The following is a 25,862-nucleotide window of genomic DNA, read 5'->3' as shown; positions in this document are numbered from 1 at the left end:
GGCGCCTCGCACCTCTTATATAGTAGATAGACCCCTGTAGCTACCCCTGACAACCCGTCCGTCACCCCTGGAACAGATGCAAAGAAATATATGTAATTTATCCGGTCATAGCAGGCCCGTAACATTAGACCCTCTCGTCAAGTATATCGATTTGGTATATTGTTAGCTTGTGGTGAGTTTTACATCTTCTCTTTCGGCAACGACATCCAGAGCCCATCACATCTTGCAAACTCTACCTGGTGTTCGTCCTTGACCGTTACATCTAAACTCATTTTTCGCCCCTCTATTCTGTTAAGAGATGCTGTCACGACGACAGTTTGTGGGGTAGGCAGAGGTTTCAGAAACCGCACAGTCATGCTCGCAGTAAAGAATCGGACGTTATTCAAATCCAAAACGCCTCGTGGAAGACGCCGCCCCTGTGCTTCTTCACGTATCTGAACTTGATGATTGATGAAAATAAGACTTCCCATTGCCTCATCTATCAGGGAGCTAACGAATCCGCCGTGGGCTGTGCCATTATATCCGTTCACACCTGGACGTAGGTCGAAAATTAGGGATGAGGAGTTGATCAGAAGTTGCAGGCCAAGTTGCGAGGGTGGGCCCAACGGGGTAGACGGGCTTGCCTCTATATCCAAATTAGAGGAAGCCGGGCTTTCGTAAAAGCCAATGCAGTGTGGCACGGTGTCGGCATTGTTGAGCGTCTTCCGAAATAATTGATCTTGAGATGGAGAGTGGCCGGTAGGATCCTCTGGCAATCTAGAGGTAGGGGTAAATGTAATCACACTAGGACGCTCAAGAAGAGCGGCGCACCATGGTATTGACTTGAAATGACGCGTCGCCTCGACCAGTGAAGAATTCTGCTCCATTTTATGGTCGTATGGGCGACTTTCTGATAAATAGCTAGTTCTCTTGACGACGATGAGAAATAATAACTGTTGAGACTGAAGATATTGGCCGTGCCAACTATAATGGATGAGGTTGGGATAGCCCAATTTTAGACTATATGGTATTGTACTATGTTACTATATTGGTATTGGGGGTTATACATAGTAAGGCTGGAGTTGTGGGTCGTACCTCGGCTGTTGAAGTAACCGTAGCTGACTAAATATAATATACCTTACTGCTATTAACCTATGACATTGGATAGCTTCATTATACCCCATGGAAGAATGTCACCAGGCACATGATTTAATTGGGGCTGATAGGGTTTTGCCTCGGCTTGTTTTCTGTTGGGTTTCTGGAATGTATAATGCAATTGGTGGTTGCGTTCCGGACTCCTCAACGTTCATCGCTAGTGTAGAAGAGATAATTAATATAATAAGTAATAAGAGTTGATGATGAAGTGTGATTCAACTTAGTTCTATAGCAAGCACTAAGAATAAACGACTAAAGAGACTCGACCATGTTTTTTCCAGGAACAGCCATCAACAACCTCACATTTTGTCACCCACCATGGCACAATTATTCGCTATTATTGGGAATTTGCCTGGCTGGCTACTTGTTGATTGTCAGATACCTTCGTTACCGCCGTAAATCAAATATCGAAGCCCCTTTTGTAAAAGGAAACCGGCCTCTCTCAAGTATGACCACCGAGGAAGCCTACGAAATCATGAAGCAGCTGCAAGAGCTCGAGTTCCCGTACGCATTCGCAAAAGCTCGCAAAATTGCACTTCTCAAAGTAGGCCTCACGACGTGTTGAGATATTCTTTGACATTGATGATACCTAAGATAACAGCTAACGATACAATCACTTCCAGGCAGGAGGCATCCCGACCATGTCTAAACTCTTCGCCGTCACTGGTCAAAATACCAAACGTAACGCGGGAAGGCGCTCCGTCGACACTGAGGTTCTTCTTCGAGAATCGCAGTCTAAACGTCGGGACTCAGAGCGCTACGCTATGGCCGTGGCAAGGATGAACTACCTGTAATCATAACAGCTGAATATCTAAAAAGTATACTCCCGTCATTTGCTAATATTTTTGTCTAACAGCCATTCACGTTACCGACGCGCCGCCAAAATCACTGACCCCGATCTGCTCCACACTCTCGGTGACGGCCTTGCTGAGATCTTAAATGTCGTGGATAGAGAAGAATGGCGCAAGTTGACGGGTGTCGAGGTGTGCGCCGTTGGTATTTTTCACAAGAATCTGGGAGAAGATATGGGGATCCCATTCACCCCACTACCGTCAAGTGTGGAAGGGTGGAAAGATGGGGTTCACTTTGCGAGGGAACTAAGAGATTGGACACTCCGATACGAGGAAGATGTGGCAAGGGCCACACCGACGAACGACCAGTATGTTAGGGTGTACGTTGATTCAGCTGTCGCAAGTCTGCCTGGAGTCTTCAGGACAACTTTGAGGAAGGTCTTAGCGGCGAATTTAGATGATGTTATGAGGACGAGCCTCTGGTGAGTTTATCAAGAGCGCCCTTACCACTGATCTGAAGCATATTGGGACATCAAGAATTTTAACTGTTAAGTTTTGCAGTTTGGAGGCGCCTGGACCGATTCTCTCATCTCTCCTGGCCATCGTCCGCAATATTCGAATAGTACTCCTTCGGTACGCGGCACTACCGCGTCCATCCTCCCTCCCCGTAAAGATGGTCGACGATTCACCGAACCCGAAGACTGGATTATATAATTTCGAACGGAAAACCTTGCAGCCATGGTACGTAAGGCCAACTTTTTGGTCAATTTGGGGACCTGGTGCCTTCCTCATCAAGCTGCTCGGTGGGAAAGTACCTGGTTCGGGCGGAGACCGGTATATCCCCCAAGGCTACGACTTGATGACAATTGGACCAGAACCGCAGAAAGGAAAGGGGATCGAGGACATGATTGCAAACGTAGAGATTATTCGGGGCAGGGGAGTAGCAACATGTCCATTCTCGCAGGCGAAGAATGGTGTTTTTTAAGGGACTTGAAGTGAGTCGTGGATGGGAAGATGTCAGGGTATAAGTGGGTTAGGGGTAGTTATAGGAGTATATCTACTATATAAGGGGCGCACAGCGCCCTCGTAAGAGAGTATAAAGGCAGGCGGTACTAGTTCTGTCCATCTATCCTAACATTCACTTTATGTATAACATTCATTAAGGGTATAATATCTAGCGGAAGATAGGCCTAGGCTATACGGTGACGAAGTTAAGAACAATTCGATTATTTAAACTAATTAGAACATATCGGTGAAAAGCGAGTATACAATTATAGTGATACGATCAACGTGCCGGTTAAGTCATCGCATTGAATGTACCTATAAATCCGCTAAAATCTTACAAGCGAAATATATTGTCGTGTCGCTGGTGAGGGCTGTGAAAACAAATCGAGAACTGATGTTACCCTTATGGGCAAATTTAGTAACTCGCATGCATGTTGGGGCTATTTAAGGCAGGCTGCACAAGTTGCGCGATGCGACTATTGGCTCTACTAGTCAGCTTGCATCTCGATCTGGGGCCATGAACCATTTATATCCCTTAACTATATTACTACCACACCCTCCTTCAAAAAACCGCCCCATTGAAGTGATCAAGTCGCCGGGTTGTAACCTTGCTGAGGGGTATTATCACATCTCTTCTAAGACATACCGCTGTGAGATAACGACTTGCGGATTACTGCCGAGGGCTCAAGACATTGTTTAAGAACTCGCCATGTCATGGGATCTCCAAGATGCCGATTAACAACCTTATTCACGGCATACGGCAAGGTTCTTGAACCGATTTACGCAGTGAAAGATGTCCGGCGTCCGCCGCGGTGGGTTCAACCCGATTCCACAAGAGGAGCATGTTAGCGAACAACAACCGGAGCGAAAATGGACACCAAAAAGTGATTTTCGCAGCCAGGTGCAGCAGGTACTTCGACAAAGCGCTATACAGCAAGAAAACGGTCAAGAAAGCACACGTACCTCGCCCGCTTTTTCAGATACGACGCTTATCAGTGGTGATTATTTCGAGGTACCGCTAAGGAGTCATGAAGCAAATACCGGAGAGTACGTGGAGTATTGTGGTGGATATTACGGCCCGGAAGTTGTAGGCCTCTCACCAATATCAAGTGCTAGAGCTGGTCTCGGGCTAGAAGTTCATTCTGAACCTGCTGCCCCTTATCTCTCTTCTGGGGGACTTCCCGTTGATGATAATTGTCATAGTATAAGCTACTGTGGATCTGAAGGGAAGACCGACGAAGAAGATAAACATGAGAAAAGGAACTATAAGCCCCTTTGCTTAAGAGGGTATATTTTGCTTGGCCTTTTCTTGTCTTTAGCAGTTCTTATTGTGTTAGCTGAACTCGCGATTCAACGTCTTCCGAATGATTCGGGGATTAATCCATTCTCTGAAGAATACGAGCACACTGCGAAGATCTACCATCGGCTCAATCCTGAAACAAAATCTCATGTCCCCAGCAATCTAGCTCATTTCAAACGCCATAACGAAACCAGGCCAGTGACAACCACCTCTACACCTACTGAAATTACGTCTCATACCATCCCTGAGACTACACCATCCTCAAGCTTAACGTCACAAATAACAACGGTACCGCCAGTTGGAGGAGGGACAAAAACTGAGATATCAACATCATCACCTACGGTACCAGTTATAATTCCGTCGCCAGATCCCCAGCCGCCGCTTCAAACGTCAACTTCGAAAGTTCCTCCTTCGCCTTCGCCATCGTCAGAAGATAATCCTTCACCATCCGTCACCTCTTCATCTAAATATTCTCCATCACCTCCTTTTACATGGCCCGCGCCACCGTCGATATCATCCACGCTAGAGTCGTCGCCAACGGTTACGTCAACAGGGACACGGGAGCCTACTGGACCGCATGAAAGTTCATCGTCGGAGAACCAATGGCCGTGGCCTTCGTCGAATCATCCAGGTCATCCAGACCATTCAGGCCAACCCCCAATACTAGTCCATCCAGACCATTCAGGCCAACCCCCAATACCAGTCCCACCTACTTCACGGCTTCCAAGTTCCGACGAAACCTCCATGCTTTCCACACCATCATCGTCCTCGCGGCCGACAGCTCCGGACCCTCCCACCGGCGACGACCCAACGCGGTCGAAGCATACGTTGACATCATCCACGGGTTCTGATTCTACTCCGACAGGCCCTAAAACAACGATACGTACTAAATTACCATCGCCATCGCCACCGCCACCGCCACCATCACCGACCTCCTCTAGCGTAACTAAACCAAGCCCACCTTCAACTTCAACCACAGGCCTTCCATTTTCAACTTCAACGGGGCCTCTTGGAACCGCGACAGAATCACCGGGGACTACTACACGTCTTCCAATCAGCTCGTCCAGTATACAGTCTTCAAGTACAATTACTTCAAGTACAACTACTTCAAGTACGACCACTACAGCTAAAACTACGGAGGAGTTCCCGAGTAGTCCACCAGCACAAACAGAACATGCGTCTTCCAGAAGCTTGACTAGCGAAAAGACATCTATAAAAACTGGCACGACGGCTAGTAACACTAGGTACACCTTTGATTATTTGTCTTCAACAAATTCTGAACCTCAAGCTATGACACTATCTCCATCTAGCACAACCGCAGCTATTATCCCAACTAGGATATTACAACCATCATCGTCGGTATCTAAAACGACAGAGACTGAGTTGCCGGAGCCTTTCTTAACGATTACCAATATTCCTGATCGGCCATCGCCGTCGAAACCTATAATAACTACAACAATAACTACATCGACTACCCAAGATGGTGTAGCATTCATAACTACTTTCGTCAAGGGGATAAAAGCTGAATTAGATGATTCAGTTACGAAGTATGTTAGCACATATACGGACTCAGATGGCAGACCAACTCGAACGGAGACTATCTGGGCACAAGCATCTACGGAAACAATCGTTTATAAAGATTCTCATGGAAACCCCACCCGCACAGGGACGCAGATCGTGCTTCGCTACCCACGTAAGACGACTCTGACGGACTATCAAGGGCGGGCAACATTAACCCGAGATTATTATGTTGGCCTATCCTCAGAGGTCTTATACGACGATGACGGTCATCCAACGGCTACTAAGACATCCATGGTTACAGAGGTTGCTATGCCAACTACCCTGTTTAACGGGAACGGTGTAGCAACCCTGACGACAACTGACCTTGTCCCCCTATCTTTGACAACGACGGTTATTGCAACGCCAACTTCGGAAGTCTCGCCGAATGCCAAAGATCAGAAGGCGTTAAGCATCGTCCCCATTTCCAACGGAAAATATTTCTTAGGCCTTATGCTTCCTACGTTTATCGCGATTGCCGTGTCGATTTCGATCAGGATGGTCGACCAAAATGCAAGGCTCTATCATCCATTCCACGCGCTAACGGCAACTCGAGGGGCACTAGCTCGCGATACGCTATGTTTTCAGACCTCAAGTATATGGAACATCAAGGGACGCTTTCGCTCACTGTTAAATGGAGAAAGCCTCCTTGCTCTAACGGGGCTTTTGGTATTGGGAAGTGTGATTATGGTCCCGTTAACTTCCGAATCTGTCCGGATTATCTTAGGGGGTCCGAACTGTGCGGGGCCAGGGGGAGACTCCTCTGTCTGTACCATGGCCCTTGGTGTCAACCTAGTGCCAGCCCAAGTCGCCGTAGCACTCCTTGCCTTTATGACTATCCTCGTCGGGATAACTGCGATTGTGCTTCGAAAATGGAATACAGGGTTGAGCTGGAATCCTTGGAGTTTATTCCATATGGGACACCTCGCGGCGAACAACGAAATTCGCACCTTGCTACTGCGGCGCCTGCGTGAAAAGGACGGCCGGATGACATATGAATACGTCACCAAGGCCTTAAAAGGAGTGTCCTTTATTTTGGACTCCTATAGAGACAACGGGGAGCTTAAATATGGTTTACTAATCCCAAATGAGGTACAGCCTTTGAGAGGAGGCGGCAAATCGGTAGCCTTTGCGGGGGGGAAAGCTTCTCAGCGGCGGAGGAAAGGCGATTATATGCCTTTCTTTATTCTTACATGGACTGGGAAGCTACTTTTTCTAGCCTTATTATGCGGTATGGTAATCGGCTTAATGATTTATACCATTATGGGGGACGGCCAGGACTACACACAATTTATGACAGGTAGATGGCGCGTTGTGCGGTTTATATTCACTACAATCGGCGTTTTGATCTCAATAATATGGGGATCATTCTTCTACGGTAAGTTCTGTTAATCAATCCCACCTTTAAATTACCGTGCTGATAAAGTCACCAGCCGTCGCCTTTCTAAGTCCTCATAAACTACTGCATCGAATACGACTCTATAACGGAGAAGCCGTATACATGACACCACCAACTAACCCCTTTACTGGCATTTGGTCATCGCTAGCACCCGGACGCCGAGACGTCTATCTCGGGCTCGTCTGTGCTACCTCGATCTTATCCGAGATCCTTCCGTTGCTTTTAAGTACCGCCTTAGACAAATGTACCGAAGGGTTTTGGGCACATACGGTTTGCCTCTGGATGGCAGTAGGTGTATTAACCACGATGATTTCGGTGGTTGGATTTTCCTTCTTTGTGACTTGGCCGCATATGCCGATCGATCCCAGCACGGTAGCTGGCGAGATGTATTATGCTTTAACAAACTTCGCGTCTATGAGTCCGTCGGCAGGGTTGCTCTTTGGTAAAGCGAATCCAGGTCTTGTTTAAAGTGGCTACCAAGAGAGCATCCCCCTATCCTTAGATCAGGGGAAACGGTTAAATAATCACCAATATTAAACTATAAAATTTAATTTAGGATTCCTCTATGTGTGTATGTTACGTAAATATTTATACGTCTTTAGACCTAATACTCATGCAATTTTATATATTTAGAGTATGTCATGTACTCGTATCCATTCGTGCCAGCCCCTGAATATCCTCATGAAATATGCCTGTCTTGGTGCCTTGCTTGGTGGTACTTGAGGCCCTTTTCGGCACGGTCAATAGCACGCTTAGTGGCCTCGTCGAGATCCTCTTTAGGAAGACCCAAGACGTCGTTAGCAACGGTTCCATATTTACCCACAAAGTCGTTACTGCCGTCCCGAAAGACTCTACTGTAGAGAAGCTGAGGGTAGGCTTGCGTCTCGCCGCCGAATAATCGTTTCCTCGCGTCTTGAAAACGTTTATCGCTTTCCTCGTACTCAATTTTCCAGTCCGACTCTTTGGTCCCCGTAGCACGGAGAACAGCGGCGAACATGTCTTTTTGGCTAAGATGGAATGAAGACACGTATACGAACTTGTTCTTGTAACTCGATAAGTTCGGTGCTCCTTCCTTCTCGGGTTCGATTGGCAAAGAGAGCAGCTTGGTTACGGCCCTGCCTACCTGCGGCCATGTCTGCGTGTAACCTTGTTAGTATTCCATGTATAAAGGGGAAGCTAGTAGGTTATTCCCACAGTGGTATTCATCTTGGTTTCGCCGTTGTCGAAAAACGTCCACGTCCGTGTCTTCCACTCCATACCGTAGGTTTCTTTTCCAAAGCCGAGGCTGTATTCGTACCAAAAGCCCGTTACTACACCTATCCACGAACTCTTGCCTAACTCCTCGATTAATTTTCGCGAGGATACTTTAATATCTCCTATAAGGATATCTTTTCCTAAGGCTTCATCTGCTGTGTCGCATCCCCATTCGTTGGGTAATACGAAAGGTACGTTAGCAGCGGCCGCAGCGCGAATAAGCTTTGACTGCGTATCTGGGGCAGCCCTCGTGTCCATGGTAATAATAAGAGCATCTTGGCCCTTTAATCCATCTACCAATGTTGATTCTTCGTCGTAGTCCACCTTGGCGACCTTGACCCCTTCAGGGATCGAATTAGCGGCCGAACTACTCTTGCGCGTGATAGCAGTAATCTCGTGCTTCCCTAGCTTTATAAGTTCATCCACGATGAATGATCCAACCGTTCCGGTCGCCTATTATTTAGAGGTGATTGGTTAGTAAAGGTCTAGTACGGCAGGTATACAAGATAGGCCTAGGTATAGGTAGATTAGGTAGATTAGGTAGTCACTTACACCAACAATCGCTACCTTCTTGATGTAACTGTCCTGAGACATGGCAACTTGGGGTGATTGTTCCTAGGATTATGATATGTTAAGAAGAAGTGCTGGCTTTGCTTGATATGACGAGCTTTAGTCGTGTAGATGGAGGACAAAAGAGCAGGCTTTGGCCTCGCTTTATATATGCGGGATGAAACACTATTTACATTATTCTTCGGTACCTAGCAGGTAGTCTTTCGAATACAGTCCAGTAATAGTCTCGCTTTCAAGCTCTACGAGCCATTCCTTACCACGCTAGAGTTTCGGAGTCTTAGCGGACTTAACAGCTATACTCCTTATCGGGATTAATGGACATAATTTATTGACACCCATATTACGTATCGGAGTTAATCAATTACTCGATTTGGAACCCCGGACCGCTTCCCTCCCATCCTCTGACGCTTCTTAAAATAGCCAATTAGGTAGTTCTCTTATATTCACATACGAAGGGTGGGCTAAGAATTCGGTCTTTGCGAGAGGGCGAGAGTTACATAACCGGCGACGAGCTCATACTTTACCCTTCGATCTTCGATGATTTGGGAGTCTAGCTTATAAATCAGGCATACAGGAGTTGGGTACTGCTAAAAGGAACTATGTATGACCAGTATAAGTCGCTTAATTACTTACTAAGAAGCTTCTTCATGGGTTGGGGGTGAACGAAGAATATGTTTAATGTGTATACGGACCGTAGGCTCGTATAATAGCTGCGAGTTCCTTGCACAACAACGGAGTTATTCCCATGCTGTTTAGTATCACCTCGTGACACACCCCGTCCACACACCCCAATTATCTAGATAAATTCTTGATCAGTATAGTACCAATGCGGATAACCCAGGATTTGAAGTGGCGGATATCTATTTTGTAATCTAGGAGAGTGATGCTATTTACAGATTACCTTGACAGCCCTTCCATCCAGGTTACCCCCAGCGGTCTCAACAAGTCAAGTAATTATTTGACTTGACTTGAACTGACTTGACTTGACTTGGCCAGATATCTATTTTTAAGATATTTTAATGAGTCAAGTTTTTATTTTTTTTATTCGACCAGTTATCCAGATATATTTTATGTATACAGGCCCACTTATATACATATTTACGTGGTATACCTACTTAGGTAATTGGTGGTTAAGGTATAAGTGGCTTCTTGTGGCTTTGTGTGGATGTGTATATGGATTTTGTGGCTTATGTTTTTAGAGATGAGGCGCTATCGGACTAATACTATTCCGGCTCCGAGACCCAAGCCAATCCGTAAATATTGTCAGGTAAAAAAAATTTCAGTTATTTGACTTGACTTGACTTGGGGGCGGCCAGGCTTTTAGTAAAAACTTGCTTGACTTGGCTTGTTGAGACCGCTGATTACCCCACAAAACAGGTGTGGGTAAGTAGCCGGCAACCAAAATTAATAGTAAAACGACATGGCCCCATTCTGCCCCATAACCTTCTTAGAACGCATACAGGCGCTACAGGCGCTGCCAGGTCCCTAATTCGAGGCCCCCATTCAAGGCCATTCAAGGCTTCTTACGTAATATGAGGCTCCAAGGTCTTTTACATGGTATAAGACTTGTCACTCAACAATATCTTTTTTAGAATACCTCGTCTCTATACAATTTCAATACCATTAGATGCGCCTCATCATAAGGATTCTATGGTATAAATAGCAGTTATAAAATACGGTGTATTGGCTGAGAAATATAGCATACGTATTGCTATTTAGAGATTACTTATAATAACTTAATGAAATACGGTTAAATTATAAAAACAAAAAAGACATGGATTACCTATTATATTCAATTGAGCAATTCTATGCATGTAAAAAAATTCTAATATCTGTTGTAATTACCGGTGAAATTGAACTTTCTGTAAAATCAATGAGGCAGAAAGTGACCATGTTGTTTTACTAGTATTTTTGGTGGGTAAGTGCATACACTTGTTCTGTGGAGTAATCTGTATGGAAGGACTGTCAAGGTAATCTGTAAATAGCATCACTCATCTGGAATACCTATAATCCTGTATAAGGGTTTGGAGACTGCGTCGACGAGAGAGCCGCCGATATAAAGGCACGGGCTGCCGATGCGAACACGTTTTGGCTGCCCAAGACCAGACCGCCTGCCAGTGAGCAGGTTCCCTCTCGGAAAACCTGGCTGCGCGGAGTCTGCCAATCGCCTCGTGTTAGATTCTCCTTCTATCTCCATAACAAATCCCGAAGGCGGTGCGGCATAAGCACAGCTTCGTACCCTCCGGTTTAGTGGGAACACAAAAAGCCCCAGTCCCTCTTTGGGGCTCTTCTTGGTTGCCAGATGCAAGACCCGCCCGAAGGATCGCCCCAGCGCTCTTAGCTCCCCTCCAAATATTCCCAGCCCTACCGACGGTGGAGAGGTCAAGACGATCGTCTCCACCGCAGAGTCGCGCCCATTGCAGTTGCGTCGGTGCCGGCCTCGATACCGTACAGAAGGAGCGCCTTCTGACTTGAGCTCCGGTCTGGGGATGATTATGACGAGAATGTTAACGGCGTAAAGTATGAGCCACTCGCAGCGTAAGGTGATAAGAATAAGACGAGTGTAAATGGCAACACAGGAGGGGACTCGGATGCCTCTAACGCTTCTGATTCTCGAAGTCCGGGGCTGTATCAATTTTAAATCTTCGACAGCTTGTATGCCTTGATAATTTGGTCCCCAAGGTATGCCTAGGAGGGTTGTACCACCGGAATGGGTTTCATATGTGAATATCTTGAAGCCTAGCCGCTCGTCTCTTGACTTGATCATACGACGATTACGTTGTAGCAGAGGCTGTAGTATGAGAGAAGGCTTACTCTATTGACATCCTAGATTGAGTATTTTGGAGATAGGCCCCTCAGTGGGCGCAATCCTATATATGGGACCTAGATTCGTATAGTAGAATATGACGCCCTAACAGTAGCTCATCAGGAAACCTGGAGGGGGCCCGAGACCTTTTCGTAAAATTATCTCCTCATCTGCCCCGAGTCTCCATCACCACCCCAAAGGCCCCCTTGTCTGACGTAGCTTCGACACCGCCGGGGAACCGGCTAGGAGCCGTGGCCTGTATCGGGCGCCCGGATTCGTAATGATCCGCTCTTCGCCAACCTGGCTGCCTGGAAACCCCGTTCGGAGTTTCGGGCAATTAGCACTATGCAACTACAGGCCCGGATTCTGGCTAGTGATTGGTTCAGCTGGGCCAAGCTTATATCTATAGGTGATCAATATTGTATTGTAACCAAAACCTTAGACTAGTTGGTAGGGTAATATTATAGATAAGTAAGGTAGTCTACATGTTGGCTTTGGGTAATACATTCCGAGTACTTAGTGTCAGATACCATTTGTATAGGAAGTCAAGTATATAAACTGTTCTAATCGTATTAACAGGTATTCATCTGTGACGTTACGAGCTCATCAAATACTACAGAGTCGACGATTTTGGCTTAATACCCTCTTTTAAGAATCAGGGTCCATAACTAGATTCGGTATATTTCAACGCACTACAGGCAGGGATATGACCAGACAATTACCGGTTTTCAATTATAGTCGCAACCTATAGGGTAACATTACGTAGTGTCAGGATTCTAGTAGATGAGACATCTAGGACGAAGAACATTTATGTATATACGAGCCGTGGGCTCGCCAGATAGGTTAGAGTTCCTCGCGGAACAACGAAGTTATTTCCATGTTGTTTGGTTCCACCTCGTGACACGTAGTCTGTTGAAGTGAGTGGTCAAGGGACTACTTTCAGGTACAGTATTACATGGTATCTTGGCATGGAATGTATATATAAGAAGGACCTCTCTCCTCACTCATATAGTTGGTAGATTAAGTCAATATACAACTACAGCTCATATACCGTATCTTTCAGCATAGTCTATAGCCACACAAATCTTATAAAGGTCCTATATTAGACGATCCTCTGATCAACATCTCACATACTTACCATCTTCAATCGTTAATTAGAGCCTCATCTAATCGATATATTCAACAATTCAACCATGCGTCTAATAGCCTCTTTCGACCTCTAATCATTCATTCCTCGAATTGATCAGCTCGTTTACAGCCTTCGATAGAGTATAGTGCCACTATCAGCTCCTTAGGGCCTATCCTAAGGTCTTGAGTTGTTGAAGTAGTGAGCCATACTCTGCAGGAGACAGTTGCTCCTGTTAAATAAAGCCTCGCAAAAAGCCACGAGACTTCTGCTCGACTCTCTTCAAAATATACTCTTTAACTTTGAGAACAATAACAATCATGGTTACGATAATAGACACCTTAATGCTGTCTACGGATAAGCCTGTGATGCCACGCCTTGCAGCGTTGCTTGCCTGCCTTGTGAGATCAACCCCTAACTTACTGTGGATGAATTAAACTCAAAACCGACCTGCAACAGGTACTGGGATATATGCTATGGGGCGCCGTATACAATCTATTCGTTAATCCTCTTCGCAAGGTTCCAGGCCCAATACTGTGGGCGATCTCACCCCTTCCCCATGCTATTATGCACTGTTCCGGGACGCCTCATAAAAAGATTCGTGCGTTGCACCAAAAGTATGGTGATGTCGTTCGTACGGGACCCAACTCAGTTTCTTTACTCAATCATGACGCCTGGAGGCAAGTGTATGGCCATCGCAAGGTAGGACAGCCAGAAAACCTCAAGGAGACCTCGTACTTCCAAGCAGTCCCCCATAGCCTTATTGGCGCAGATTCGGAGAACCATTCTCGAGCTCGCCGGATACTTGCCAATGGGTTCTCTGCACAGAGCATGATCAAGCAAGAATCTCTGATGGGGGTTTACATTGATCTTTTCTTTGAGCGATTGAGGGAACACTGTATTAGCGGTAAGCCCGTTGACGTGGTTAAGTGGTACAACTACCTGACATTCGACATAATTGGCGACTTGTCGTTCGGAGAGCCCTTCGGCTGCCTGAAAAATTCGAATTATCACACTTGGGTTGCTATGATATTTGAACAATTCAAAGAGATCCAGGTGTTGTCGCAGCTGCGACGAGCTTACCCAAGCCTGAATGCCGCCATCAACTCGATACTTCAAACGTTCGCTGCGAAGAAAATACGGGAGCACAATGAGTTAGTTGAGATCAATGTCAAGAAGCGGCTGGCTTTACAGTCGGAACGACCTGACTTTATGGACGCCATGACTGCGCCAGGTCCAGATGGCAAACAGGTATGTGAATATTCTCACCGCCTGGAAGTCTTCTAACTCTTATCTTTCCACTAGAAATTATCTCTCGAAGAAGTGCAGGATAACGTGAATCTCTTGCTTATAGCTGGTTCCGAAACGACTGCAACCACGTAAGTGAACGCTTTGGTTTCGAGGTCGCGCTCTGACCGAAATATATAGGCTATGTGGCATAACATCCTTGCTGTGTGCAAACCCTCAAGTGCTGGCTAAACTTCGCGATGAGGTCTTGTCGGCATTTAGCACCGAGGCCGAAATCACTCTTCTTAGTGTCCAGAGACTCAAATACATGACGGCAGTCATTGACGAGAGTTTACGAATCTATCCTGCTGTGCCCACTGCCGTGCCACGTATAATCCACGAAAGTTCTATAATCTGCGGGGCATATCTTCCCCAGGGCGTGAGTTATCAAGCCTACTTGTATTGCAGTGATTGGGGACTAACTTCTCAACACAGACCCTGGCGGATATCTGGCATTGGAATATGTACCACAGCGAAAGTCACTTCGCCTTGGCAGAGTCGTTCATTCCCGAACGATGGCTAGGCGATCCACGGTTTGCAAGCGACAAAAAGGATGCATTTCAACCCTTTTCCTATGGAGCACGGAACTGCCTGGGCAGGAAGTAAGTTTTAAAATAAAGAAAGTAATCCCCCTGTCTATAAATATATTAACAATAATATCTAGCCTTGCGTACGCAGAGATGAGACTAATTCTGGCAAGGCTCATTTGGAACTACGATATCTCATTAGTCAACGAAGCAGATAAAGACTGGGTTAAGGACCAGCGGATGTGGCTCTTGTGGGATAAGCCGTCCTTGAACATACACCTTGAACCCCGTAAGGACCAGTGAAACGGGTCTATTTATTAGTAGTAGCAAGTTACTCGATTCTATTTAAGGGGGTACGACTATTGTTATTATTTAACACCCGGGGGAAAACAACTGATTGCTGCTCCATGGCCTCCCCCTGGGGGTATAAGGGGCGTGACAGGCCAGGATTTACTGTTTACTGTTGATATATCAAGTCTATATACAACATACAGCTCATATACTGTATTTATTAGCACACTTCAAGGTGTAGAATTGAGATGACTCGAGATATCAGAATTGGAGATTACGTAGAAAAGCCCCTTTATGTATGTCCCGAAGTGGAGAGGGAACAAGTCTATTTGTACGTCCTACAATGGATTGCATTATTTATCATTTGCACTATAATAATCTAGATGACACATTCGCAAAAGGAGAAACGGTAAATCTATGGGATATCAAATGACGGGAATAGCTTACACTACGTTCAACATTATAGTACAGCTTGGACCAACTGGCCACGAGGCTGAGGCGTTACTACTATATATTCAAAGGCATTCTGAGTGTTTGAAAAAAAATCAAATTTGAAAAGCTTTAATTCTAGAAAACCAATGAAATCATATCTGACAAGTCCCATAAAGAACCCAATACGACAACCAAATTTGAGTCGAATACTACCTGTGTATAAATATTTTGACCAGCCCAGGTACATCCTTTCTCCGCCAAAGTATCTAGCTGTCTCCCTAAGTATCTTGCCGCGCGAAAGACCGTAACCTTGTTGGACCTGTTAAGTTTCTCAACGTAATTTGGTTACTAAAGCTTCATCTTGGAGGTGAGTCGGGTAACTGCATTCCGCATACGAAAAAAGACCTAGGCAAAGCTGAAAATTTCGATATCTTGGCGTAGTTCGTAGACGGTGAACTACCCACGCCAAGAGAGCGCAAGAGAAAGAGCCAAGATATATAGTCTATAATAACGGCCATCAGGGTTCTTCCTATATACTAACATTTTCACATTATACAGCGCTTCATATTCCTTTCTCACAACTTCGGAGATGAACGAAACTTTTTATGATCTCATAACTAACCACGTCGTTAGCTTGGCAGTGATCCAAACACTCAGTTGTCGGCCGAATATCCTTGATTGAAATCTTTAGTTCGTCCTTCTAGCTGGGATGGTCAACACGAGATTGCGGTAGTGTGAGTCGAGAACAAGTATTGGATCAGAGATTATCTCGGCTCATAACTTTTAGTTTAGAAATGGACTTAACCTTATTGAATTTAAATCCTATACCTACACAGATATATAAGTCGTCCGCAATGCCTTGTTGATTGGGCTTGAGCGATTATTAGCTTTACTCAACCAGCGATACTTCAAGAGCTCTGACAATATGTATACTTCTAACGCGATTCTTGCTGCTTTCCTCGTCGCTTCGACAGCCGTTGCGCAAACGTTGCCACCGTCTCCAACCGCATCTGTGGGGTGTCATCCTCATGGTGATCATTGGTGAGCCACTCTCTTATTTAATATTACCGGTAGAAAAACATGATAAACTTACTAGAAGACACAGGCATTGTGATGGGCCAGCTTCAAGCACCGCCTCTGTAACTATATCCAGCACTCACAATAACAAAACCTCCAAAACCCTTGCGCCAAGTCCTACGGAGTCTATCGGTTGCGAACCTCACGGAGATCATTGGCATTGTGATGCTCCCGCATCGGCGACTGCCTCGGCTACAACCTCTGTGACTAGCGAGCATCATGACGAGGAAACTGGTAGCCTGGCACCTAGCCCAACAGAGTCGGTTGGTTGTGAGCCGCACGGGGACCACTGGCACTGCGATGGGCCTGCTGTGGCCGAAACTACATCTTCCACCCAACCTATAGAAACAGCTGGCGTTGGAAAAGTAGAAGTTGGTAGCATTGCGATGCTAGGAGGTTTACTCGCTGTTGCAGGAATGGGTTTCTGATAGGCAATGTTTATCCTAGACTAGATTGTACTAAGTTCTACGGCATTCTACTATTACTCAAGATGGAAGAAAAGTCGATTTTAAGCTTAGATACGTAATACATTTGTTACGGCTATATTGGACAATAATATATGTTGTGGTGTATGATCTTGCATCGTGCATATAGTAATGTACCATCCCATTAAGAAAGCCAATTAAGATGTACCAAATTAATATTATATCTTTAATATACGTCATACGTAGTACCGAAGTATTCTATGCGTTTATATCTGCACAGACCTAGTGCCTTCAAGATGGCGGATAAATACATGAACACTGGTGCGCCGTGAGTGTTTCCATCTGCTCGGAATTCGCAAGGTCTTACAATGCCCATAAAGGTTCTTGTTCGCTATTACAGGACTGAAAAGAAAATAATTATCACTTCAAAACTTCAAATAATCATTTCCTCTTCGGGTTGCCACTTGGACCTGCCAAGCAGCTGGAGGAAGGCCAAGGGAAGCTGTGTGGGGATAAACACGGACTAGAGTATACTTCGCGAAAACGCCAAGTACAACTTCCTGAGTCGTCAAAAAGCCGAAGCACCTTGATGGTCAAAAGAGCGGCTTCCAAGCGAAAAAAAAATTTCACTTAAGTAATTACACAGGCCTTCATTCATATTATGCGGCTCTGCCAATAGGCCTATCCATTCGTTCAACGCAGCTACGACTCACCATAACATCACCCCCTATTTTAGGATTGACCACAGGCCACGATCGACTTAACTACAATTAGAAGCAACAATACATTTACATTTTGCATCATGGGTTGGTCCCAGAAGCGGTCGACAGCGCTTCGACTCGCCGTTATTATCGCCCTTGACGTTTTTCCTTGCTCTAAAGCATCATATATCTCTCCACAACCTATCTCTCAGCATCCAATGACCACACCAGCTCCCATAGTCCCTCGAGCCACCGAAAGTTTCACTGCTGTATCAGAATGCCATCTGCACGGCGCCTCAGTGTGAGTTCTTACGCCAACAGGTTGGAATGGTGGGCTAACGTAGAACAGATTCTGCCTCTATGGTACAACGGAGCTTCAAGTGGTGGTACCAGCGACAGCAACAAGTGAAATTCCTCCAACGTATACAGGCTGTCATAATCACGGGGATGAATCGTATGTTAAGTAATATACTCCTTGGACCGTAAAGTAATGCTAATCGCCCAGATTTTGTGTTGCGCCTGATGGCTCCGATGTTGAAGTCATCGGTCTTAACAGCGATGACCCAGCCGGTCACTCAGAAGAAGACGATGCACACAGTGAGAGCGGGGAACAAAATTGTCATTTCCACGCAGGAGTTGAGTAAGTAGGTCCCTTCCTAGGTATTATCGGATCGTATCTCTAAAATTCAACAGGCATTGTGTCGGCGGGTCGAGCGAGAGTAGCGTAGCACAGTGCTCACGACGAGATCGAGACTACAACGTCCCCCTTAGGATTGGACTTCTCTTCGTTATTCTAGTCACGAGTTTCATCGGTAATCATAACCGTTATCCGGTACCTAATGGTGATAAACTGATGGAATTTTATAGGCGTCGCGGGACCGATATTCCTCAAACCTATTCTGCCACAGAAGTTCCAGCCAGTTTTCCTCATTCTGAAGCAATTCGGCACCGGAGTTATAATATCAACAGCATTAGTCCACGTGAGTCTCCTAGGTCGATACACAACGCGTACTACTAGTCACTAACCTACGTCTAGCTTTTCACGCATGCTCAGCTTATGTTCACCAATGAGTGTCTTGGTGAGCTTGGGTACGAATCCACAACAGCTGCGATTGTCATGGCCGGGATGTTTTTCGCATTCGTAATAGAATATACGAGTCACCGCTTGGCCCGAAAGTTCTGGGCTAGAACTCAGTATAATAGCGAGGTAGTTGGTGTCACAGTGCTTGAAGCTGGCATAATATTCCACTCGCTTTGTAAGTCTTCAGTCCTTAAGCATTGGTCTCATCCAAAACTAACTTCTTCTTTAAGTGATCGGCGTTACTTTAGTGGTTGCAGGGGACAGCTTCTTCATAACCCTTTTTGTTGTCATCCTCTTCCACCAAATGTTTGAGGGTATAGCTCTTGGTACACGCATTGCCTCTATTGGTCAATCTAACAGAGCTGATGGAGAAAACGCCAATCATGGACAATTGGCTAGGGGTGATACTACATCCACACAAGGTCAAACAATCACGGATAATGGCGACTCTCTGCAGGAAAGTAAGAATTTGAATTCGTTACCAATGCCTCGGAAGTTCCTGATGGCCGCCGCCTTTGCTTTGGTTACTCCGGTTGGCATGGCAATTGGCATTGGGGTTCTGAATCAGTTCAATGGTAATGACCCCAGCACACTGATTGCTCTGGGAACTCTCAATGCTTTATCAGCTGGCATACTCATATGGGTTGGAGTTGTGGAGATGTGGGCGGGAGATTGGATGTTTGATGGTGAATTGGCAAATGCAGGGGCAGTGGTGACAACTCTTGGAGGGTTAGGACTTGTTGCGGGAATGGCTTTAATGAGCTTTTTAGGCAAATGGGCATGAGGATGGCGACCTCTTGGGAAATCATAGATTTTATACTACATGAGATGAGATAGAACTTTTTATATCTCTAGAGTCTAGACCATACCTTGCCTATCGTAAACGTTCGGATATGTGCGTACTAGTTAAACAATGTAAGATAATGACTTAGATTAAACTATAGAACTTGGAGATACTCGTAAATATATGAAGTAATAGGTATCAAGTAACGACTTAACTTGTAAGAATAAATAAATAAAAATTTCGCATCCTTGATACTAACGTGGTCTTTATGATTTTGCCCCTTTTTCGTCAGGCGCTTCAGCCATGAACTGCCATAAGGCGGATTATTTCTCTACTTGTTTTCCTAGATGTATGCCCAATGAAGGATAAGCCCCTATATATAACATCCCAATCCAATTCGAAGACCACTCCTTTTTCTCAAATGCCTAAGATATTTTCGCTGGGTGATAGAGACAGCGTGTGCGGGTGCTTCTCAGAATCATCACTCCACAGAACGCTATAATTCCTTCACTTGATCATTACATAATTGTAGATTGGACTTTGATATTAGTGCTACTCCTTATAATCAATCAGTCGGGTGCTACTAGATAGTGTGGGAGGTTCTCATGTTAATGAGTATCATCTAGTCATAAGGTAAATAATTCCCTTTCAGGCATTTATTCAGGGTATATATTCCAAATATATTTCATATCTCTTTAATGTGCAGTAGAAGTGCTGCCCCCGTCCTTTGCAACCTTCGGGTGCTGCGCAGTAATCAAGAAATCAGGCAAGACTAAGGAATATCTCCGAGCCAATAAAGAGGCTATTCCGACTCTTGGAAATTACATAGTACTGGAATAAGTATAGAATTAGCGCTGTTTGAAAATACTCTTATGATATATGGAAAACCCTCCTATTCGGAAGTACCTCGGATCAGTCCTTGACTACCAGCCCAATGCTTACCTATAGGTAATGCGCAGCACCCTTTAATATCGAGTTTAACGTTAGGTACCTAGACTGGAGGGCACCCCTTCGGGATGCCCCAATAGCCCGAATTTATACTGCTATTACACGGTTAAACACTCAGATATCCTCAATACTCTTAGTACCCTCATCCCCAGTACCCTCGAAACCCCCGGCATCCTCGCCTTCAACACCCCTCGGCACTCCGGATACCTGGCACCCTTAGCACCCTTGGCCACGGCTCGGCACCCCGGAAAAAGACTCGGCGCCCTCCCCTTACCCTTGATTCGATATCCTAAAAAGGGGCTCGGCATCTTAGAAAAGGACTCAAAATAGTACGTATTTCGAAAAAAAGAAAGTGAAGACTTCAGAGGATCTATGTTAAAAGGTTGCGTATACGAAGTAGGTAGACGAATTTTCTTTTTTTTAAAAACGTCGCCTAAGATAATAACCCTTATAAATTCGGGCATAGTGCCGCCAAACGTACCGCAATTAGTACAAGGCGTAAGTGCCGAAAAGATAGCAGGTAGAAAACAGTAAGAAGCAATATAGTAAGAGGTTGTAAAGATATATTTGATAAATCTATCGGAAGTCACGCGGCTCGTATCTATTACTTGGACGAATCTGGGAAGCTTTTGCGAGGAGGTAGTATCCTATGATCGAATAATAATTATTCTATGCTTGAGTTTTGGCGGGACATTAGCGAAGCGCACGGTTTGCAATCTGGTGGATCATCTCGCGGGTAGGTACGCGCATTCTCCACGTGGCACTCCATTCTTAATGTTATTCAGCGGACCCCTAAAGCTACTTCGCTAAGATCCTGAAGCGGAGGTTTATCTATTGCCGCCTTGGGAAGTCGTTATAGTTTTTTGAAAACGTTGTTTCGGTGTATTCTATGCTATAGACCCCTGGTATTATAGTTGAAATATTTTAAAAGGCGTTATTTTATTCAGAATTCGAAGCTCTGTTTTATATCGTGCACGTCCGAAAAACTAACATTATTTCAGGGGTGAACTGTACATATGCGGGTAGAATAGGTACCTTTGTGTTAGTTGCGGCTAGAAAAGGATTATCCCGCCCTTGGCACGCCGGGGTAGATATCTCTAACCTACTAGGTAAGTTACATGTTTTACTATCGTAGATGTCAGTATGTTGTATTGCGCTATCGCACAGGCAAAAAACGTGCTGGATATATCCACTTTTGTTGATTAGCTTGGCTTCCAGCTGAAGTTGAAAGATTCTTCCTCTCCTCTTACATATATCACATCATGAGAGGCATCCATAACACGACGCCATTGGAAGCGATAGTTACAAGGTTTGACCAGTTAACGTAAGATACTCGGAAAATGACCTATCATTAACTCGGCATATTTCTGTGTTACCAAGCCTGGACTTTAATACCTACGCGCTTGAGTCTTGCTTACACCACCAAAGCAGCTTCAGTTTAAACATTTCAAATTAGCTGGTATATCTACTTCGGCTTCGGTCAGACTGCTATTATTCAGAATCTCGCCGAAGCTCAACTACATCAGCTGGCTGACGATCTGGACCACGCGCTAAGCTTCGTACTAAATTCTAGGGTTGATCGTCTACCCGAGATTGCATCGACAAGACCACGCCATACAAGGGTACTGGATCCGCGATTATCCTCAGCACGTACCAAATTCTCTACTAGGAAAGTATTTTTACTTTGTTAATACGTATACAAAGCCGTCAATCCTAACCTATAGAAACTTAACTCCCTACCTCTCAAAAAGTTTACCAATTCACCTACTGATACGCACAAGGAACTCTGTTTTCTTGAATGCGCTATAGAGTCATGTGTATTTATCTATGTACATGATGTATATAATACTTGGTGCTTTATCGGCCACTCTTATAGGTCGGTAAAATGAGTAAAACGTTGGTATACCTTAATATCTTACCTGCATTCTCTTGGCAAACACTGTTCCCCGAATCAGGAAATGGCTTGTGTTTATGTATGTTGCCGATTTCTGTGTAACAATACGTCTGTTATACGAAATCCGCCAGACTCCTGGTCTCGGTTTCGTTTAAATCCAATCAGACCCTCGTAACTTTGGTCACACAAAACTGACTCTAGCCATGAGAGCAGGAAATCCCGGCGTCCAATGCTCGTACAGAGCAAGACCTGGAAGATGGGAGGCAAAAATGGTCGTTACGCCGAATCCCAAGGATTCGGATCCAGATTCTCGACTAAAGATCTAACCATGGGTATGCGATTAGCTAGAATCTGTTCAGTGCGCCATCACGCAACCAAGTTGCGCCCCCCTCTTCTTATTAGACTTCGCAGCTCCGCAATGGCGCAATGGAGGTCATTAAGTTTGTTATCATCTTGGCATTTCACCTTCCTACTTTATATGAATAATCCCTGTTCCCGCCTCGTTAACTTCCTATATGATTGATAGTCCCGTCCAATCATCCAAGACCGGTTTCACAGGCCGGTATCGAATCACTGGATTGTAGATATACCCATGTGTCGTAGGATATATTAATAAGGGCCATGCGAACCATCTCGTTGGACCTACGCATCCTGTAGACTTTTAGCCAGTCTCGCGACCTATTCCCCAGATCCAAGGAAAGCATCCGCCCATCATGGGTACGTCCTAGCATCCCGCCTATCATTAGTACCTACCATTAATTGTCTACCTATCTAACATATTCTGTAGCTGAGAATGTTGTCGGTCTCAATGTCAAAAAAGTCGTCGAACCAGATGCAGACCCAGTTCCGGGTATCCACGATGGAGAAAGACATCATGCACAGGACAAACCCGTAAACAAGTCCTCCGATTCTCCCCGCGCCGATTCGGTTCCCGAATCGCTTGAAGAAGCTGGCCCTGTTATCGACTATGAAGCCTACCCACCTCCGACCGAAGAGGAACGGAGGACGTTGCGCAAAGTCAACGATTCTATCCCTCTGGCCGCCTGGTCCCTTTGCTTTGTGGAACTGGCCGAACGAGCTTCTTACTATGGCGTCAAAGCTGTCTTTAACAATTATATGTGCGTATCTATCTCTTGTAAAACCTCGCGTAATAAGACCTCAGCCTAACACTATAACTCTTTATAGGCAGTTTCCTCTCCCAGAGGGCGGCCCCGGGACCGGTGCTATTGATAAGTCAAAGCCCAACTCACATGCTGGTGCCCTCAACCTTGGCATTCAAACAGCTTCTGCTTTGGGTCTCCTGTTCACCTTCCTAGCATACGTCATTCCTATCTTTGGTGCCTGGGTTGCGGATGTAAAAATCGGTCGTTATAAAGCTATAATGTAAGCCATAAGCCTCCCCCCCACAATTTTCTTATACTAATCCAGTTCTATAGCTGGGGTGTCATTATTGGAGGTGTTGCCCACGTAATTATGGTCGGAGGGGCTGCTCCAGCTTTACTTCAGGTACGATTTCCAATTTCCCTGGCCACGATTCTATTATAAAGATAATATTAACACGTACTGTCGTAAAAACAGGCCGGAAAAGGCGTGGCTCCCTTCCTTGTTTCTTTCATATTGCTTGCCATCGGAGCTGGCATTTTCAAACCAAATGTTGCGCCGACAGTTATTGACCAGTACTCGTATCAAAAAGAATATACGAAGGTACTGAAAAGCGGAGAGAAAGTGCTTGTCGACCCAGAGACAACGGTCAGTCATATCATGCTTATTTTCTACGCGTTTGTCAACGTGGGTGCATTTTTCAGCATCGCTGTGGTCTATGTCGAAAAGTATCACAGCTTCTGGCTTGCTTTCCTCCTCCCAGGCATCATCTATTTCCTGCTACCGATCCTACTCGCCGTCATGTATAAGCGGACCATCAAGAAGCCACCTCAGGGTTCCGACCTAGCCCGTTTCGTGAAGATCACTCTTTCAGCTTTGAAGAAGAGTAAAGGAAACATCTTCTCGCAAAGGTTATGGTATAATGTGAAGCCTTCTGTGCTAGCGGAGCAAAATATCCATGTCACCTACTCTGAGAAGGATGTAAGTGATACTGAACGAACTTGGACGGCCGTACGGATATTCTGCTACATTCCTATTTGGAATCTCAATGAGGTATGTATGAAAACACCCCGTGTCGTTGTCTTAGAATCTCTTTGATATAATATTTTCGAGATACAGTCGCTAACGTTCAGTAGTAAGTGTGGTGACCTTAACCTCCTGACCCACTCGATCACGATGATTATCCTACACTTTTAAAGCTTCAATTTTTGACTTGAGCAGTGGCGGCGTAGGCAGTACTCAGAGCTCCCAGGGCGCGAGCATGACTGGTAAGTTCCGTGTTGTTGCTTGAAAACTTCCTTTATAGAATGTTCTCGGAATATAGTGGCTAACGTTTAGTAGTAAGTGTGATGACCTGATTATTTCGACTCACCCGAACACGATAGGGATTCTAGAATTTTAGGGTTGCAAAACTGACACAAAATCATTTTATACATTAGTCTCAAGGTGCACCTAATGATCTACTCGGTCACTTTAATCCTCTAGTGATTATCGTATTTTCGCCATTGATGGCCGAGATAGTATATCCAGCCCTGGAGCGCAGAAAGATCAAAGTCGGCCGTATTACTCGGATGACAATCGGCTTTGTACTTGCCACCATTTCCGGAAGTAAGCATTTTCCCCCTATTTGCGGACGTAAAAAGATGCTAATCCTGAACCCAAAAACAGTATTTGGTGCTGTAGTACAGTTATATGTCTATAGGACATCACCTTGCGGCTATTACGCTACAGACTGCGACGAGGTATCGCCAATCTCAATTTGGTGGCAGATTCCAAACGTTGCTCTGGGCGCAATGTCCGAAGTTTTTGTCAACGTTACAGCATACGAGCTCGCATACGCTCGTTCCCCGGAGAATATGAGGGCTACAGTCATTGCTCTCTTCTTATTCATGACTGCTCTGAGTAGTGCCTTGGGTGAAATTTTGATTCCCGCAATTACAGATCCCACCCTTGTGTGGGCTTGGGCTGCTCCGGCAATAGCACTCGCTATTCAAACCATTATCTTCTGGTGGCAACATCGCAATGTCAACGACGATGCTTTCATGACACACGAAGAGGATTTCCAACAGTTGGCCAGCGAAACAAAGACTTCTAAGGAAGAGAAGTAAGGTGACTTAGTGTCATTGAAATGCAACCTTGGTCAAAGCTGGCAAATCATATACTTATGCACAACATACCTACCTAGTATAATTATTAAGAGAGTACAAGCTGAATACTAATACATAACACTGTTAATTGAGCTTTAAAGTTCGGGTCTGCTATGCCTAGGTAGATAGTATATTAGGTATTATACGTAGGGTTATATATCCCGCCGAAGAGGGTTAAAGAGAGACATGTCTTATATTAATGCCAAATAATAGTATAAGCCTGGG

The 25,862-nt window shown here is 45.2% G+C and overlaps 9 protein-coding genes across 9 annotated transcripts; 6 read left to right on the top strand and 3 right to left on the bottom strand.

Moving 5' to 3' along the window:
- Positions 1-179: 179 nt before the first annotated feature.
- On the bottom strand, positions 180-866 carry F5Y00DRAFT_258878 (HotDog domain-containing protein; the record flags this gene model as incomplete). The annotated part of the gene is made up of 1 exon (XM_048010781.1): positions 180-866. The coding sequence occupies one exon, from the start codon at positions 864-866 to the stop codon at positions 180-182; it is 687 nt and encodes a 228-aa protein (XP_047867851.1).
- Positions 867-1,582: 716 nt separating this feature from the next.
- Positions 1,583-2,910, top strand: F5Y00DRAFT_258877 (uncharacterized protein; the record flags this gene model as incomplete). Its single annotated transcript, XM_048010780.1, has 4 exons — positions 1,583-1,678; positions 1,758-1,924; positions 1,991-2,407; positions 2,487-2,910. The coding sequence occupies 4 exons, from the start codon at positions 1,583-1,585 to the stop codon at positions 2,908-2,910; spliced, it is 1,104 nt and encodes a 367-aa protein (XP_047867850.1).
- Positions 2,911-3,723: 813 nt separating this feature from the next.
- Positions 3,724-7,695, top strand: F5Y00DRAFT_274197 (uncharacterized protein; the record flags this gene model as incomplete). The annotated part of the gene is made up of 2 exons (XM_048013310.1): positions 3,724-7,165; positions 7,221-7,695. The coding sequence occupies 2 exons, from the start codon at positions 3,724-3,726 to the stop codon at positions 7,652-7,654; spliced, it is 3,876 nt and encodes a 1,291-aa protein (XP_047867849.1). The 3' UTR covers positions 7,655-7,695.
- A 158-nt stretch (positions 7,696-7,853) lies between these two features.
- On the bottom strand, positions 7,854-9,034 carry F5Y00DRAFT_274195 (NAD(P)-binding protein; the record flags this gene model as incomplete). Its single annotated transcript, XM_048013309.1, has 3 exons — positions 7,854-8,321; positions 8,381-8,893; positions 8,993-9,034. 3 exons carry the CDS (start codon positions 9,032-9,034, stop codon positions 7,866-7,868), a joined length of 1,011 nt encoding a protein of 336 aa, XP_047867848.1. The 3' UTR covers positions 7,854-7,865.
- A 1,963-nt stretch (positions 9,035-10,997) lies between these two features.
- Positions 10,998-11,777, bottom strand: F5Y00DRAFT_258874 (uncharacterized protein; the record flags this gene model as incomplete). The annotated part of the gene is made up of 1 exon (XM_048010779.1): positions 10,998-11,777. The coding sequence occupies one exon, from the start codon at positions 11,775-11,777 to the stop codon at positions 10,998-11,000; it is 780 nt and encodes a 259-aa protein (XP_047867847.1).
- A 1,509-nt stretch (positions 11,778-13,286) lies between these two features.
- On the top strand, positions 13,287-15,059 carry F5Y00DRAFT_251393 (cytochrome P450 monooxygenase; the record flags this gene model as incomplete). Its single annotated transcript, XM_048009820.1, has 6 exons — positions 13,287-13,343; positions 13,402-14,193; positions 14,248-14,321; positions 14,371-14,608; positions 14,665-14,831; positions 14,894-15,059. The coding sequence occupies 6 exons, from the start codon at positions 13,287-13,289 to the stop codon at positions 15,057-15,059; spliced, it is 1,494 nt and encodes a 497-aa protein (XP_047867846.1).
- Positions 15,060-16,404: 1,345 nt separating this feature from the next.
- Positions 16,405-16,984, top strand: F5Y00DRAFT_258872 (uncharacterized protein; the record flags this gene model as incomplete). Its single annotated transcript, XM_048010778.1, has 2 exons — positions 16,405-16,520; positions 16,585-16,984. The coding sequence occupies 2 exons, from the start codon at positions 16,405-16,407 to the stop codon at positions 16,982-16,984; spliced, it is 516 nt and encodes a 171-aa protein (XP_047867845.1).
- Positions 16,985-17,783: 799 nt separating this feature from the next.
- On the top strand, positions 17,784-19,547 carry F5Y00DRAFT_251392 (Zip-domain-containing protein; the record flags this gene model as incomplete). Its single annotated transcript, XM_048009819.1, has 7 exons — positions 17,784-17,983; positions 18,032-18,136; positions 18,188-18,322; positions 18,376-18,494; positions 18,550-18,662; positions 18,719-18,938; positions 18,994-19,547. The coding sequence occupies 7 exons, from the start codon at positions 17,784-17,786 to the stop codon at positions 19,545-19,547; spliced, it is 1,446 nt and encodes a 481-aa protein (XP_047867844.1).
- A 3,093-nt stretch (positions 19,548-22,640) lies between these two features.
- Positions 22,641-25,809, top strand: F5Y00DRAFT_228195 (PTR2-domain-containing protein). The gene is made up of 9 exons (XM_048006594.1): positions 22,641-22,721; positions 22,916-23,106; positions 23,177-23,507; positions 23,575-23,772; positions 23,826-23,895; positions 23,968-24,542; positions 24,712-24,757; positions 24,930-25,098; positions 25,159-25,809. The coding sequence occupies exons 2-9, from the start codon at positions 23,103-23,105 to the stop codon at positions 25,596-25,598; spliced, it is 1,833 nt and encodes a 610-aa protein (XP_047867843.1). The 5' UTR covers positions 22,641-22,721; positions 22,916-23,102; the 3' UTR covers positions 25,599-25,809.
- Positions 25,810-25,862: the final 53 nt, after the last annotated feature.

Source organism: Daldinia vernicosa (assembly GCF_022497035.1).
Source record: "Daldinia vernicosa strain CBS 139.73 unplaced genomic scaffold F5Y00scaffold_8, whole genome shotgun sequence".
Taxonomy (NCBI): domain Eukaryota; kingdom Fungi; phylum Ascomycota; class Sordariomycetes; order Xylariales; family Hypoxylaceae; genus Daldinia; species Daldinia vernicosa.
This window is presented reverse-complemented; position numbering and strand designations above follow the sequence as displayed.